This window comes from Erithacus rubecula (genome assembly GCF_903797595.1).
Source record: "Erithacus rubecula genome assembly, chromosome: 2".
Classification (NCBI taxonomy): Eukaryota; Metazoa; Chordata; class Aves; order Passeriformes; family Muscicapidae; genus Erithacus; species Erithacus rubecula.
The window spans coordinates 51,189,384-51,205,261 of record NC_136685.1 but is presented as its reverse complement, the minus strand read 5'-3'; the positions used below and the strand labels follow the sequence as shown (position 1 = coordinate 51,205,261).

At 39.5% G+C, this 15,878-nt stretch overlaps 1 protein-coding gene across 1 annotated transcript in view; it reads left to right on the top strand.

Moving 5' to 3' along the window:
• The window catches only part of THEMIS (thymocyte selection associated), a 75,508-nt gene extending 62,124 nt beyond the window's left edge, over window positions 1-13,384 (top strand). The window contains exons 6-7 of the mRNA XM_079332217.1: window positions 7,746-7,890; window positions 12,016-13,384. Of these exons, the coding sequence (XP_079188343.1) occupies window positions 7,746-7,890; window positions 12,016-12,025 (155 nt within the window). The 3' untranslated portion in view covers window positions 12,026-13,384. The remainder of the gene's footprint in view (window positions 1-7,745; window positions 7,891-12,015) is intronic.
• Window positions 13,385-15,878: the final 2,494 nt, after the last annotated feature.

Here is a 15,878-nt window from a genome sequence, read left to right as displayed (position 1 = left end):
AGGCTAAAGTCTCAAAATGCCATTATGAAGAGTCTTCAAACATTTTTCTGAACACATCTTCTAAGTTTGTGCAAAAAGTGAAGTCATAGAATCACTTCCTGTGCCTGTTACGGGAACTGTACAGCAATTTCTAAACTGAGATCCCTTGCTTTAGACAAGCAGTATGGAGCCACTGTTACTAAGGCTTCAGCTCAATAACAGGACTGGGAGGTCACTCGGTCTTTCCATTTTCTTACTTTGAGGGTATTTGTTACTGATTGTGTTGCTTTTTAACTGGGTGCCACTGAGAAGTGTCTGTCTCCATCTTCTTCCTATCTTCCCAGCAGGTACTGATACCCAGTGATAAGATCCTCCCTGAGCCTTCTCTTCACCAGGCTGAACAGTCTCAGCCCTCTCAGCCTGCCCTTCTATTTCAGATGCCTGAGGCACTTGATTGCCTTCATGACCCTCTGCTGGACTTGCTTCAGTACATCCATGTCCCTCTTGTATGGGGAGCCTAGGTCTGGACCCGACTCTCCAGGTGTGCTCTCACCAGTGTTGATCAGGGGGACAAGGATCTCTGTTGGCACCACTTTGCCACAAGGACAAATTGCTGGAGCATGGTGAGCTTGTCTTCCAGGACCCCAATGTTTCCCTTGGCAAAGCTGCTTTCCAGTCATTCTTACCCAGCCTGTGTTGGGGCATGGAGTTATTCCCTGGGTACAGGGCTTTGCATTTTTATTTCACTGAACTTCATGAAAGAAGTGTCTGCCCAGTTCTCCAGCCTATTCAGGTCCCTTTGAATGGCAGCACAACCATCTCAGTTGTTCCTCCCACTGCAAACTTACTAAGGAAACTTGTTCCCATTGCCTGTTCCACTAATGAATCACTGTGTCTATAGCAGGCACCCACAACATCACTCATATTGGTCTCTACATTAAATCCTGACCCAGAAACTCTTGGGGGCTCTTCAGCTGTCCCTAGGCAGAGGGCTGCCTCTGTTACCCATGGTACCAGCAAAATTCCTTCCCCCTCCTTTATGCTGCCTGTTAGCTCATGCAGTTTGTGGTTCTGGAGGGCAGAGCACAGAGTTGGACTTCTTGCAACGGTTCCAGGTTTGGACGTTCTACTGAACAAATTTCAACACCTTGGTGAAACAATGCAATATTGCTGTCTGTCCCATCTGCCCTGCTTGAAGTCTGTCTGCCTTATCTCTTTATTCATTCAGAGATAATAGCATTAGTCTTTCGTCCACTCCATTAGACCTTATTTAAATGTCATTGATAAACCTTTTCCAGAATCTCGAAAAGCACTTGATTTTTATTGTGATTTTCAGTTTCTAGCACAGCCTTGTTTTTCTCAGCCAATTCTTCATTTGTTCTTAATTCTGAAACAATCTAACTGAAAAGACTGCTTTTTCTAGGGCCTTTTTCAAGTTTTAAAATATATTTTCTTGATTGTTCTGGATCTACTTCCTTTGGCCCTCATTCCATCAAGATCCTAGTATTTGTTGTGACATCCCTTCTGAGAAAGCAGAGTTCACTTTTGTTGTGGTTGAGACACGCATATCAGTAGTCACGATAGACTGATGACTTAACTGCTCCAGCTTCTAGTAGACATTTTTTTTTAAACTTTAGCTACCAGTCAGCGTTATTTTCTCCTATGAATTTCCACCAATTTATGGCTGGAGACCTGTGCTTTGTGGGTAGCTTTGGGTGTATGACCAAGAGTATCAGAGAAAAAAAATTGTATTACGAGTGCTGAAGGCTTATATGACTCTAGTACTGCAAAGATTTACAGCACTAATTCTTCCCATCTATCTGAGTTCTTAGCCATGTATCTGATTCAAAAGCTCATCAGCCACAGGTCTCCTGCCTCATTTTTCATGAACATTGCAATTAGTTAATTTGATGCTCATCCTATTCACTCTTTTGGCTTAGGCTACTCATGGAACCCTACATAAAGGATAGTTTTTGTTACTGAGGATTCCAAAAAACTCCTAGTACCTCTCTTAGTGTGCACACAGAAAATCAAAAAGCAGTATCACAATGATACTTCTTTTGCAAGACTAGGAAATTGCTTCTTGTTTAATTGTCTTGGAGTGTATCCCTTTAACAATTCTGTCCAAATTGGAGTATAGTGTGAGTTTGAGCTAGGCAGATGTAACCCAATCCAAAAAATGGTGATGGATTGTACTCTGGCATATCCAAATCAAAGCTAGTTTTTTCTGAAAGTTGTGTGTTAGCATAGTCCAAAATTATTTGGCTTGATTAAAAGATAACTGCAGAATTATACAGGGGAGTGGATTAGATTATAGAACAGCTCTTCCTGGCCAGCCAAGGAATCCCCATGAGTCCACTGCTGCGTGCAGCAAGCTTGCCTGTTCCAGAGGGTGTACTCTGTTCTGCTAATTCAAAAGATAATGGATTAGAAAATATGTCAAGACTAATAACACAGACACACTCCTGTGGGTTTTGAGTGGGAGGAAATGCACCATCCACTGACTAATCTTTAAACTTCTACTGATGAGTGTTAAGCCACCCTCCAAAGCACCAACCTGTTTCAAATTCCTAATAAGGATATTGAATCTGTTTTTTCAAAAACTCCCCTAGCTAGAGACAATTGCGATTTCTTACCAAAGGCCAGGTAGTTCCAAAAAGAAAAACAACATGTTTTTTACTCTGCTTTAAAGCCTCTATAGTCTTTCTTTACACAGTTCATGTTAATAAAGATAGGATTTGTTATCTTTGTTTCTAAGAAATGGAACCTTTTTCCTCTGTTGCAATTAAACCTGAATAGGCCACTAAAGATATTATCTTATTTTCTTATATTTGATTGAGTTGGAAGTAATTAAAAATTGCAGCAATATCTGCAGGATAATAACTCGCATCAGAAATCTGCTGTGTCAGTTTTCCTTTATCCTTGAAATTTCCTCTAAGTGGAGCTTCTGTAACATTACATCATCTTGTTCATGGTGTAGGTTTCTGGAATAGTTACAGTCTGCAACAAAACTGTTTATGCTGATTTTGGTCACTGATGTCAGGATATTTTCGGGAAGGTATTTATATATTCTGTCTTTAAGCACTTGATTTAGGAAGCTAGTGGGCTGGAGAAAGAAAAAGATCATTGGGCCATCTTTTTGTGCGTTAGGATGCACATTGTCTAGTAAATTTTCAAAGGTGGCTTAAGAAATTTCTGCCTCTGTAGGTTGCTCTCCCATTAGTTAAGACAATACATTTGACTATGAAACTGTGCTCTAAAACAAATATTAAAATAATTAAACATAATAATCCCCAAAACTTAAAGCAAAATGTAGAATTGTGAATTACTTTGAAAAAAAAATAAAAGCTGCTCTTCTTTTGATGACATCACAGAGATTTTTTATTAATGTTCTTAACTAGGTGCATGGGAACAAGCAATATGAATTAGGAATCCTTTCCTGTAAGTGTGTGTGACTACTCCCTCTGGCTTTCCCACTCAGCTCGGTCTTTGACTAGGGAAAAACTGATCTTAGATTCTTTGGCTCCCATTGTCTTGTAATTTTCTTTTAAAAAAAAAAGATGTTTTCATCTATAAACACAAAGTTTATCTTGGCTGACACATCTTCTGAGATAAGTTTAAAAAAAAAAGGCAAGAAAATTACTTAAAATATGGAGATCATATCATTTCATAGGATGTGAGTACATTTTTGTAAATTGTATTGAAGTGTTTTCAATCAGTTTTGCCCTCAACCAGGGTCTAACTTGTTTTACAGCTAAGTAAAGAAAGCACAGGCTCTGAATCTTTCTGATTTCACTGGTTTATTAAATATGACTGATTTTAATTCCAGTAATATTCAGAGATTTCAGGTAGGAGTTTAGGAGGTTGCAAGGAGGAGGTATGACTGTTCTCTGCAGTTAAACCAAAGAGCATTTCATGTCAGTGCCCTTTCCCACTCTGGCAGTGCTGCCTGACTCTGCTCCCCCAGCTCTGTGCAGAGCAGCACTTGAACGTCTCTGGTGGTGCCCTGAGCCCTGCTCTGCATCCTCTTGCAGGAACTTATGATGAGGCAAGAAATATGAGATTGTTTAAAATTTGTGGCAACCATTTCTGATCTGCAAGACTGTTGCTACACTGGGGATTTATTTTATATGAGGCAGTAGTGAAACAGTAGAAACTAGGTCTCAAAAAGTTCAATAAAACCAGCAAGACAGACTAGAAAAAAACTGACAAAGAAAAAATTTAAAAGCAAAAGGCCATTGAAAGAAGTCAACAGTTTTCTTTTTCAGGAAATTGAAGATTTTCTAAATGAAATCAAGACTAGTCTTTTCCAAACATTTATTTAGGAGATTACAGAGGGAGATAAATATTACCCATACATTAAATGCAACCCTACAGCTTATGTGAAATATTTTGATGTGGCACTTAACAGTTTTTAAGGATATGCTACATCGTCACATGAAGTAATTGTTGATGGATATCAGCTCAAGGAACAGTCCATTAGTTTTATGGGCTCTGATTCTTCTATCACTGATCAGCTTTCAGCAGCACTCCCTAAGGAATTTGTTCTCATTAGCACTGAGGAGCATCAGAACCAGGCCAACAGCAAATAAAATGCTGCTGTTCATAAAAATTCTTGGCTTGTGCATATACCTTCAGTTCTGTGCATTTTCACTTAAGTGATGTGCAGAAATGAGGATGTGGTTCTACCATGTTTAGTTCATAATATTATTATGCAGAATATTTCACAACTACTTTTTTTCAAGTTAGGCACAAATAAACAATAAATGCTGTATTGCTGAGTGTTAATTTATGCAGTGCTAAAACTGATCTGAAATATTTACTGTAGCTATAAAACTGTGTCATGGTCACACAGCTAGAGGCATTTAGGTGTGCAGAGTTGTACATGCACATGAACTGGGGCCTCTAGCACTTGTTTCATTCAAGCAAGGGTCTTCATGAGTTGGGTCACTACCTTTTCAAGAAGGGCAAAATGGAGGCTTATGATTACAATTTCTGACCTTGAAATTTGTGAAAAATAGCAAGTGTATTCCGAGAAAAAGCCAGTATATCCTACTCACTCGAGGATACAAATGAAATTAATGGAAATTTTTAGTCTGCAGAGCACTAGCCTTCCACTATAAAGGCAAATATAATTATACATATTGTTCCAGGAAGAGCAGAATTAATGAAATTTGGTTTAATAAGTATTCAGGGCTGTTGTCCCCTACTGCTCCTCTCTGTCTTTCCTGATAATAACCAAAACTCTCCTTGTAGTGCTCCTATCAAAAGAAAAGAGCAGGTCTGGAGCTATGTGTTTGTTGAGTGGCCAGCCAATATGCACACACAGATTTATCCTGCTGTCTGCTGCCAAATGAAGTGGGTAACAGCTGTGTTCTGCATGCTTCTCTTTCAATAGAGGAACTAATTCAACTCTAGCTTTTGTAACCACGATGAGACTTCTGTCCTCTTTTCAAATCTGACTGGATTTGGCAGAAATAAACTTGTAAAAGTACTGAAGAAATTGATGGATGGATGGACAGCACGATGACATAAGCCTTGTTTTCTTGGCAGATGGAGATGGCCTGTCTGATTCAGTAATTGGGTGTTGAGATTAATAGATTTTTTTCCAAACAGGGAAGAAAATGCCATTGATTTTAATGTTCAGAACCCCCCTGGGATTGTTCAGTTTATCTCATTCATTGCTTAATGCTTTATTGTAGTGTAAATATATACATTTCAAAAGGAACTCTGAACAGGTTTGGGACTGGGGATAACTGTAATTTAGTCTGGCCTGATGACATCAACATCTTTCTCCTTGAGCTGTCTTGCTCAGAAGTGTATGAATCTGTTTACATGTGTTTGGGAAAGAAGAAAGCCTGGCTATGTCATCCATGAGCAATCTGTACCTTATATCCACATTAGCAAGTCTGAGTGCACAAACAATATTTCCCTTGCTGGATCACAGGGATTAGCTTATTCTTTCAGTGCCTGTTTTATTCATTAGTTTGCTTTCACTGATCTCAAGCACAGCCAAATTGCAAATGAGCTACAAACCAGGAAATGTTTATTAACAAGATAGTGGCCACATGTGAGAACTTCCATGCATTTCTAATCATATGTTTGGGGTTCTGTTTTGGTTTGTTGATTTGTTTTGTTTTGTTTTGTTTTGTTTTTTCCTTTTGATGCCTAGATCTGGAAATACTCTGCTAATTCAGTGGTGAGGGAGTTATGGCTATATAGGTCTGTGATAAACCTTGTATTTCTTTCCAGCCTTAGAAAACCTGTAAAGGAAAGGATCACACCTTCAGAAAGAAATTTCTATCACCCAGTTTTCAGGGAGAGACACCTCAGTCATGGATAGTCTCAGGAGACACACAAGTGGGATTTGGAGACTGCTGAGAAATCATAGAGTTATTCTCTTTTTGAAAGGGCACAGACTGGTTGAAATTGTTAAGACTGGGAGGATTCTTATTTGACAAGTTTGGTCTCATAAAGAAGAACCTGTTTGACAAACATGGTTTGCTGGGAGGTCAGATAGTACAATAAGGTAGGTTATTTCAGGTCATGTCCTAGAAAATTTATCAAGCAGGAACAGCTGTATCCACAACAGTGTTTCACACTGATTTGCAATTTCAGGTGAAAGGTTTGGCTTTAAAATCCCAGTATCCTCTTAGTTCCATAACCTATGAGACTTCCTGATAAACTCTAAGGGTGATTTGCTCTTGGCAGGGGATCTGTGATGATATCACCAGCATCATCTCAACTCTAGCTGGTCCTATTGGCACCTGGCTCTTGCCCACCACAGCCTGAGCTAGGGGATGGGGTGGCTGAGGGGTGAAAGGGGGCACTCATGGAACAATCCTTATGGAGTACAGCTCCAAAAGTGGTCCCACGTGTCTTGCAGAGCTTCTTCCAGCCTCAGGGAAGTGATGGAGCACCCAATCAGGGGAGGAGACCCTGGGGCCTCCTGGCAGCAGCCTGAGCCACTGTGAGCTGTAAAGTGAAGATGTTACAGTACCCAGATGCAGAGTAGAGCCCACCACAGCACTGGAGCTGCTAAGTAGCCTCCAATGAGGGTCTCTGATCTTGTGGGAAAACACTGCTGCTTTCTGAAAGGTTTGTTCTCAGAGCTGCTTCAGGACAGTCTAGGTGTATGTAAAGAAATGCACTTCAAAACCTTTCATTTTGACCTCATGCCATTCTTAACTCACTGTCTCTGTTATATCACCTTCTAAATAAGAAGCAGCTGGGGGGGTTCTGGCTCTAGGAAATCCCAGATTAACACTGTGGTTCCCTATCTGCACGGCTCCTCTTGTCAGGCAATGAAACACAAAAGCACATGGAAGCACATCTGTGGTAAAGATGGTACAGGTATCTCATGGCAGGTGGACTGCTCTTCTCTTGATATGGTCAGATAGTTTTATCTGCCTGCTTTTATGCTGTTAGTGATGACACCAGCTAAACCTTTCAATAAAACTTACAGATATTCATACATAGATAGGAGGGAGTGGTCAACTTAGAGGTACAAGCCTATGCAAATACAGAAATAGGAATATTTGAATGAAGACTCTTGTAAAGTGCTCAGCTCATTTTCATTCTTGTTCTGTCACAGATACTGTTCAGGAATTTGGGCAAGTCATTTAGGATCTCTGAAAAATATAAAAGTGAAGAGAACATTGTTTTCTTGCTTTTATGGTTGTCTTTTTGAATTGTACCATTTTGCTTCTCCAGGCCAAGGACAGATTCTTCCATTTCCTTAGAGTTATTTTTTGCTAATTTTTCAGGCCTAGCAAGAAACTATGAGGCAGAAGAGGCAGAGGAAGAAGAGCATGACTACAGCTATATTGATGAAAACATCATTGAAAATATAAGAAAAGTATTTCATGACACCAGCATTAGAAATGAGCATACCCTCTCCAGAGGCAGAAGGTGAGTGTAAGATGTGGATGCAAACAAGTGCAGGCAGAATGATTTTTCAGACTGGCTGGTAACCTTCACTTCCCAAAATAAGAGAAGTTTTCCCCTGGGAACTTCTGCTGCTGCTGCAAATGTGAGTAAGGCAGGAAAGGCTCCTCTCAGCTGCCACCTGTGACCTCTTAGCCATGTCACCTTTGTAAAGGAGTGCCTATCATTGTTCTGGGGATTGCAGCACACAGGCCTTTTTCTGATTTGTGCCAGTTTGTGTGAAATTATAGCACTCTGAATGCAGCCCTTTTCCTCTCTCTGGCAGTGGATGCCTTGTTGTGCTTGACTGTTTTGATGCTTTAAAAGCTTTCAGGCATTATCTGTGTTTTCATTAAATCTGCAAGGTTCTGCTCTGGCAGTCTGCAGAGACTTTAAGTGCCAGTGAGGAGTGCCTTTGTTTCTAAAAATCTCCAGGTGCCATTTCCAGCTAAACACAGATGAGAATTTTTCTAGATATGAGTGAAACCACAGTCCCAGTTCTTTTCACTTATAGCTGAACTTTCTATGAATTTCACTTGATTTGGCTGAATTGCTTCTTTTGTGACAAAAAAAACCCTCGAAAACACAGGAAAAAATGGAAATATTGTGTTTCAGAGATTTAAGCAATATTTTATTATGACGTATTTAATATCAAAATGTACTTTGTGTTTATTTTTAAGTGAGGTGCAACATTCATACTGTATTTAGGCAACATATTGAATACAAAATAAGGTGGGCTTTTTTCTGCAATGCTCAAAACTCTCAGAAACATGATGTCCAGGGCAGTGTGTGGCCATGTCTTCCCCTGCTCACAGACACAGAGACTACAAAGTTACAGAAAAGACTAAAAACGAAACTAAGTAGCATGTTTCAGATAACACATTACCTCCTCAGTCCACATACTGTTGAGGTTCTGTCATGCAAAGAAATTGAGAAAGAGAGAATTAAGCTCTCTTCTGACTAAAATATCCCTTCTGACCATAGGCATTAAGAGGAAAGCATATTTTCAAGAAGCAATGCCAGCATAGAGGATCAGCATCTGTTTATACCACTTACTGTTGTGGCATCAGTTCCTCTAAGTCTTTATCCACCTGCCCTTTAAATTCCCTGTTAATGGAAGAAAGGTTTCACTTTATTAGTTGTCCTCTTTGAGGTTACTAGCAAAACATGAAAGAAAAGGACCTTGCTGCCTTGAGAGAGATCACTCTCTTTGAATAATCTTTAGTTTGTAAAGCAATCCCATAAATTTTTGTCCTTAGTGGCTGACAGACATATCCACTCTCTGAAATCATTAGCTAGCCAAGGAGCATGTGGCTCCTCCAGCCATCAGAAATCTACAGTATGACTTTTTTTCTAGCACATAAAATTTCTATAAAGATTCCACACTTGTACTTGTGAGCATTTTGGGAAATATGGATTCGATGTGGGCATATGCAATTAGCCTTTAATACAGGCAAAAGACTTATAAAATATGTAGTCAGATTAAACCAAATTAGCTGATTTAGGTTCATATACAGGATAATAATGCACCAAAATATGTTGTCTCACTTATGTCAAATACCTAATATCTGATTGTGACAGTTCTTGAAAAATTCATCAGTAAACCATTTTCCACCCACAGTGCCTCCTCTCCTTAGGATATTCATGCCATTTATCAATACCTACTTTTAATTATTTGATATATATGATTTATTAAAAATAAGTCTATTGATCTAAATTACTTATAAATAGAATTGTTAGGAGGAAAAATTAAATACAGAAGTAAGCCTCAGCAGTCGGGTCTACCTTAAAAAAACCCAGTATATGTTATTTGTTTCACCAGTCTTTCCACGATCAGAGCTGAAGCATGCCAGGGTGATACTAGCAAAAAGCTAGTCCTCACCCTAAGTAGGAGAGAGAAAGAAAGAACAGAGTGTTGCCTCAGGTCATTACTATGTTAATTTTGATAGAATAAATGTGCCCAGAGGGTCAGTGATGTTAACATGACCTCATCACTCCAGAACAATAAGCAATTAAGCAAGGGACTTCACTATAGATGCCTGAGCTTGCTATAGCAACAACCATCATTAACATATTTTAACCTTTCATTAAAGATTCAAGAGAAAGTAAAAAAAAAAAAAAGCACATCACCCTAGAAGCATTTAGAATGTGCAGCTTTCTTTGCAGCATGACAAGTTTCTCTCTTTTTTCTGCCATGAGTTGCTTCTCCTTTTTTAATGAGGAAAGCCCTCAGCTTGACAATCTTTTGGATGGTATTACAAATATCAACAGTGGCTTTTCCCCGTGTGGGAAAATGGGAATATAGAAGGTCCTTTGCAACCATTGAATTGGAATAACTCTGGTGCTGCTGTAGTGTCTCCTTCTATTCCCTGACACCAAAAATGAGATGGAGGCATGCAGGAACAGCAACAATGAAAAAAACTCAGCAACAAAACCAGAACAGAGTCTGTCTCCAGTGCTGATAGCTGCATGTAACTCATGGCTGGAAAAGGACAGAAACAACATGGTCCAGCTGCCTGGAGAGCTGAAAATGAGAATGTTGTCAGGCTGCTTCAGGAAGTTGCTTTCTGGACTTGAGCTGCACACCAGTGCCAGAAAAGGAATGGTCCCAGCTGACTAAGCTTCTGTGCTTATTAAATAGGACACATACACACAAAAAAAGGAAAAGTAGAAAAGAGAGAGAAATGCAGTAAGGCATTAAAAAGCTACACAGCTGTGTTTTCCTGTTCTCATGAACTCAACAGTTGAGGTGGTTTTGTTTGGACAAAATAGTTTTCTTTATTTTCAATTTATACCAACTTTTTTAGCTAATTGTATGAAACAGATTAAGGTGCAATTTTTTTTTTTTAATTTTTTACCTTGATTGTGCTGAGATGCAGGTTACTTCATGTTTGAAATCTAGAGATACAAATGAAAATCACCCTTTGTGACCTCACTGCATCTTCATTAATCCTTTTGTACTGTTTTTTTAGGACATTTCTCTGGACCTGTCATGCCACTGAGCGAGCTGTTTCTTTCATAGAAAAGCCTCTGGGTGAAAGGTTAAGGCAGATTTTGTAGCCTTGGGTATACTGGAGTGAGGAACCCAAATCAATTACTCTAATCATGTGTTGGCAGTTTTGAAAATCCCCTTCCTAAGTAACATTCAAAGCAGATTTGAGATCGTCATCTACCTTGCTAATTTTCATGGTTAGATAATTTTTCAGATGCCTGCTGTTTTCAATTTCTCTGATATGAGAAGTGAAGCTTTTTCGAGGTTGCAGTCAATGGTGACTACAGAGAGAAGAAAGAGTCAAGAGGAGGCAAATAAGCAGTGTGCTGCCCTAAGAGCTGCAAATCTTACCTTTGACTCAGGCAGAACTTCAAAGAACCTGTCTCAAAGCAGTTGTAGGTTCAGAGATCCTTAGGGCAGGGAAGACCACCATGATCTTCTAGATGTTCTAGATGTTCTTCCTATTCAAACAAGCCCTACCACTCCCCCACAGGGCAGATTCAAACATGTTTTTATAGCTGGCAGAGCTGGGAACACAGCTCACTGGTGAAGTCTGGCACACTGGCATATTGCCATTAAATATTAATTAAATTATTATCTAGCTTCCCTCCAGGCCTGCAGCTCTGTTGCATTTAGTCACGGTACATCCTTTGGAAAGCCTCTCTCCAAGAGGAAGGTATCTCTTCTACTATGCCAGACCAGGATATGACACAGGAGGCACCATGGTTGTAATCACACTGGAGATACACTAGGAAACTTTTTGATGGAGTCACAGTTTATACTGGCTAAATGAGCTCTTTTGCCTGGTGTAGGTTAAATATTCCCCTAAACTGCATAAGCTAGACAAGTAAAAGAAAAATTTACTGGTAAGAATTTCACATACTTAAGCAAAGTTGCTGGCATAGCTGTGTTGGAGTTGTATATTAGCTTTATTTTTGTTGTAGTCTTTGGTTTGCTGTGTAATTGTACTGACAAACCATTTTATGGTACAGACAAGCCCTAACTCGCAGCCATTAATTTGACTCAAGAGCTCGTTCACCTGTACTCCCTGTGCAATTTTTAAATCCAAATATAAAATTTCCCATTTCACCCTGTCATTTTCTTTTGTTTGTTTTCAGAGACATCTGAAGGAGTGTAATTCTGAAATTAACAGGAAGCAAGTAGGAAACTGTGTCCTTTGCACATCAAGATTGACCACAACTGTTAGAAAAAGCTGCTCAGGAAAATGTCCTTCTTGACTCATGAAGAGCATACAAGGCTGTAATTTAGCTATAATAATCCCCTGCAAAACTAAACTGCTTACTTGTCCTAAATAAGAAGTCAAACCAGCTAATGTCTCATGACCCTTTGAAGGGACAAAGCTCTTCTGTACATATTTATAAGTGAATTCAGAGAATGGTGCCAAGTCTAATCCTTCATTCCTATTGTACCTGAAATTCCGGTTATTTCCTCAACCTCTGTAGGGCATATGCAAAAGGAACATCCCTTACTGAAACACCTGCATGATTGCTTCCTTTGGGTTTTGGTTTTGGGTGTTTTTTAGAAGGAAAGGATAATAAAGGATTGTCAAAGATGGACATTCATTTCTTTAGCCAGTCTTAAGTGCTTCAGGTTAAGGCTCAAAACTGGAAATGACCAGATTTTGCCACTTTTTCTCATGATGAACACAGCACAGGTAGTACCATTGCACAACATGTAATTTGCCCTGGAAGGCAAAGCCACTCCTCTCACAAGGCATGTATGCTATGTAGCATTGGCATCTCCATAACCCCTTGTCCTGCTGATATCTAGAATCACACTAAAGCTATTCTATTCAGCAATTTGCTGAAAATGCAGGCACGAACTGTAGACAGAAGCTGGATCTGAAGGATTAGTGTCTATGCCATCCCTATCCACCTAGGATAGGTGCATAACCCTCTGGAAGTGACTTGAATTTCAGGGAAAACTATCAAGAATGGAAGTGTAAGTACACTGTTGGTATGCCTGGGGTTTCCAGAGTGAACAGCAGCTTGGTCAGAGTGACAGATCCAGAAATCAGCAGGGTGGAGAAAGGGAATATGTTTAGAAAGCCTGCACATACCATATTTTTAGTTCTATTGAGAAGTTAAAAAGCAAAAATTCCAAAAGTGCCTTAGTCTACTTTACTGCAAAAGTCTTGTCAAGCAGACAGTGTCTTCAGACTTGTATATTAAAATTCTACTGAAAGATTAATTTTCACTAATGCAAATTAATTTAGGATTTCTTGATGTTGTCTCACATTAATTTATTCAAGATAAATGTTCATCCTCATTAAAATTAGTTACAATTTAAGTATTGAGAATATCACTCAGAGTACTTTGATTCCATGCATATGTAGCACACAATGTTTAGCATACTGCTGGTTAATATGGCTTGTGTACAAAAGTGACTGCCTCATCCCTTGTGGGTATTTTAAATACATATAAGGCAATTTTTTTAAAAATCTGTATGTCTCTTTTAGCAGCTCAAAACAGCCCCATTTGTTTTGGCAGCCTGGTATTTGAATAAAAGAAATGTCTTTTGTATTTTACTGGTTTTTTTGTTTTGGTTTTTTTTTTTTTTTTTTTACTTTACTACTGAATGTGATGTCATCTGCTGGATTTCTGAAAGGTATGATGTTACTACCATGATTTCCTTCAGTAAAAGTACCAGGTTTCTATAGAAGAAAGGAGGAGGGGAAATCCAACATCCTTCTGGGCTGCAGTGGCAGGATGTGTTAGCAGGTAGAAGGAGGTGATTCTTCTCTCTGCTCAGCACTGGCGAGGCCACATCTGGATTACTGTGTCAGTTCTGGGCTCCCTGGTACAAGGAAGATGCAGACATACTGCAGTGAGTACTACAAAAGCCCATGAGGATGGTTGAGGACATGGAGATTCTAGCATTCAAGGAGAGGCTGAGATAGCCTAGGAAAAAACAAGGTGTCCTCTAGTTGTTAAAAGTGTTAGGATGGGTGAAAAAAGTGGGATGCAGTAACTATCCCAACAAACCTAAGCTTCTTTCAGATATTCTACATCAGCATTTGGGACCTAGTGAAAAAAACCAAAGGTTTATCAGCCCTTTTTGGAAATTTGTTCCTTTAAAATCCTTCCAAAGAAGCAATTTCTCTTCTTTGCATAGAACCTCTCATAAGGAGCCTGGTTCTCTCATCCTTGACATGTGATGCAATTCTGTCTTGCATATTCAGCCTCACTGAGTTGAATGAGTTTCATTCTTCTGAGTAAAGTGGCAGTTTTATGAACTCTGTAAATATATTAGTAGCAGAGATATCTCCCATATCTTTTCCTCAGGCACATGAGCCAGCATCATGTCTATGACAGAAATGGGAACTATCCTGGCTGTTCAGTTTACATGACCATGTGGGACAATGCCATTTGCATTCAGTTCTGGATGGAAGAGAGAATATGGTGCTGTCTTGTGCTGTGAAGAAAGGGCATCCAGTCTTGCTGGAGAAAGCAAAAGGAAGAAAGGAGACAAGAAGTAAGATCCTAATGAAAGGATTTGTGTTTGATATTAAAGACTTGATAAGTATTGTGATTCCCTTATGGCATACAGATGACCACAGTGATTTCATACTGTTTGCTAATACATGTTTGACAAAGCTATAATGTCATGGCAATCCTTGAGGGACATGGTTATCACTCCCAGACATTAATGCTCAAGAAGACAGCATTCAGGAGGAGAAAGCCATTTTTAGCTGAACACCAGTCACAATTGCTATGCCTGAAGAGAATACAAGTGTGTTTAAATAATAAGATATTTGCTTTGCAAAAGATTGGCATAAGCTTTTGCACAGACTTGTTAGCTTAAAGGCTTATCTCTTTTAATGCTAAGAAGTACTTCCAGTGTGTTCTCACTGAGGGCCTGATCAGAAGCAGCTGCTTCCACAGCACTCCATGTGTGCATAAGCCCTTAGTGAGACAGCATTTTCTGTTTGGATGATCAACATGCACATTTTTAAATATATCCAGCCTTTGTGCCTGAGAAGATAAAAAGAATCTTCTCCCTGCATTCTTCTTTAAATGCCAAAACTCTTTTGTTTAAATGGCACGTGTCATAGGAACACTTATCTACCACAACACTCCCAATAAGAAGCACTGTTTATTTTATTCTTCCTATCTCTCCACTTAACACTTATGATATCTTTCCTACCCCTTCTAAGACTGCCCAAGTGTCTTCCTTACATTTTTAAACTTTGATGGGCCTTTACCATGTAAACTTTCAACTTCCCGACACCATATTAAAACTGATAGTCTCTGAAGAAATGCTCTCTTGCTGCTATTAGTGTATTAGTGGCAGGTTTTGCCATTTGCTTGTTTTTTAATTTTCCTCCCTCTTAATGTATCTGTGTGCTGGGAGTGTTCTTGTGCTTTACAATAATAGATCTCTTTGATAAACTTACTCTGTATTTTGTCTTGGTTTTTTTTGTATTTTCTAAGATAACCTTTCACAGCTCCTTCTCTGGGACTGATAAACTGTGTGGGCCTGATGTAAGTGCAGACTGCCAGCTGCTGGCAGGCTGAGGAGGAAGGGAAATTACCCATCATTTGCCTTTCATTTGCTGCTGGTGCCCAAGTCCACTGCTGCCAGCTCCATCCAGAGCAGGGGTACCAGGATGGATAGCTCAGTCTGACCATTATAATTTTCCCATTAAACTTTAAATTCTTCATTTTTGTTAACATTTGTGTATATGTGGAAAGAGTTGCACGGTGTATCAAGGGGCTAATTCCATCAGGATCTAAGAAATGCCTGTACATCCATGTGCCTTATCCCCATGTCCTCTATGACATTGTCCCTGAGGCTCTGCATGCAGCAGTGCTGGCAGCCAGAGGCTCAGGCCAGCCTCAGAAAGCAGTAATTCTTCCCAGGGAAGCCTCAGACATTATGATCTTCCCATCTTGCAAATACACCATTCTTTTGTAATTCCTCTGGTCCTCATGGTGCAGAGGAAGGGTCTGAGCAGGGC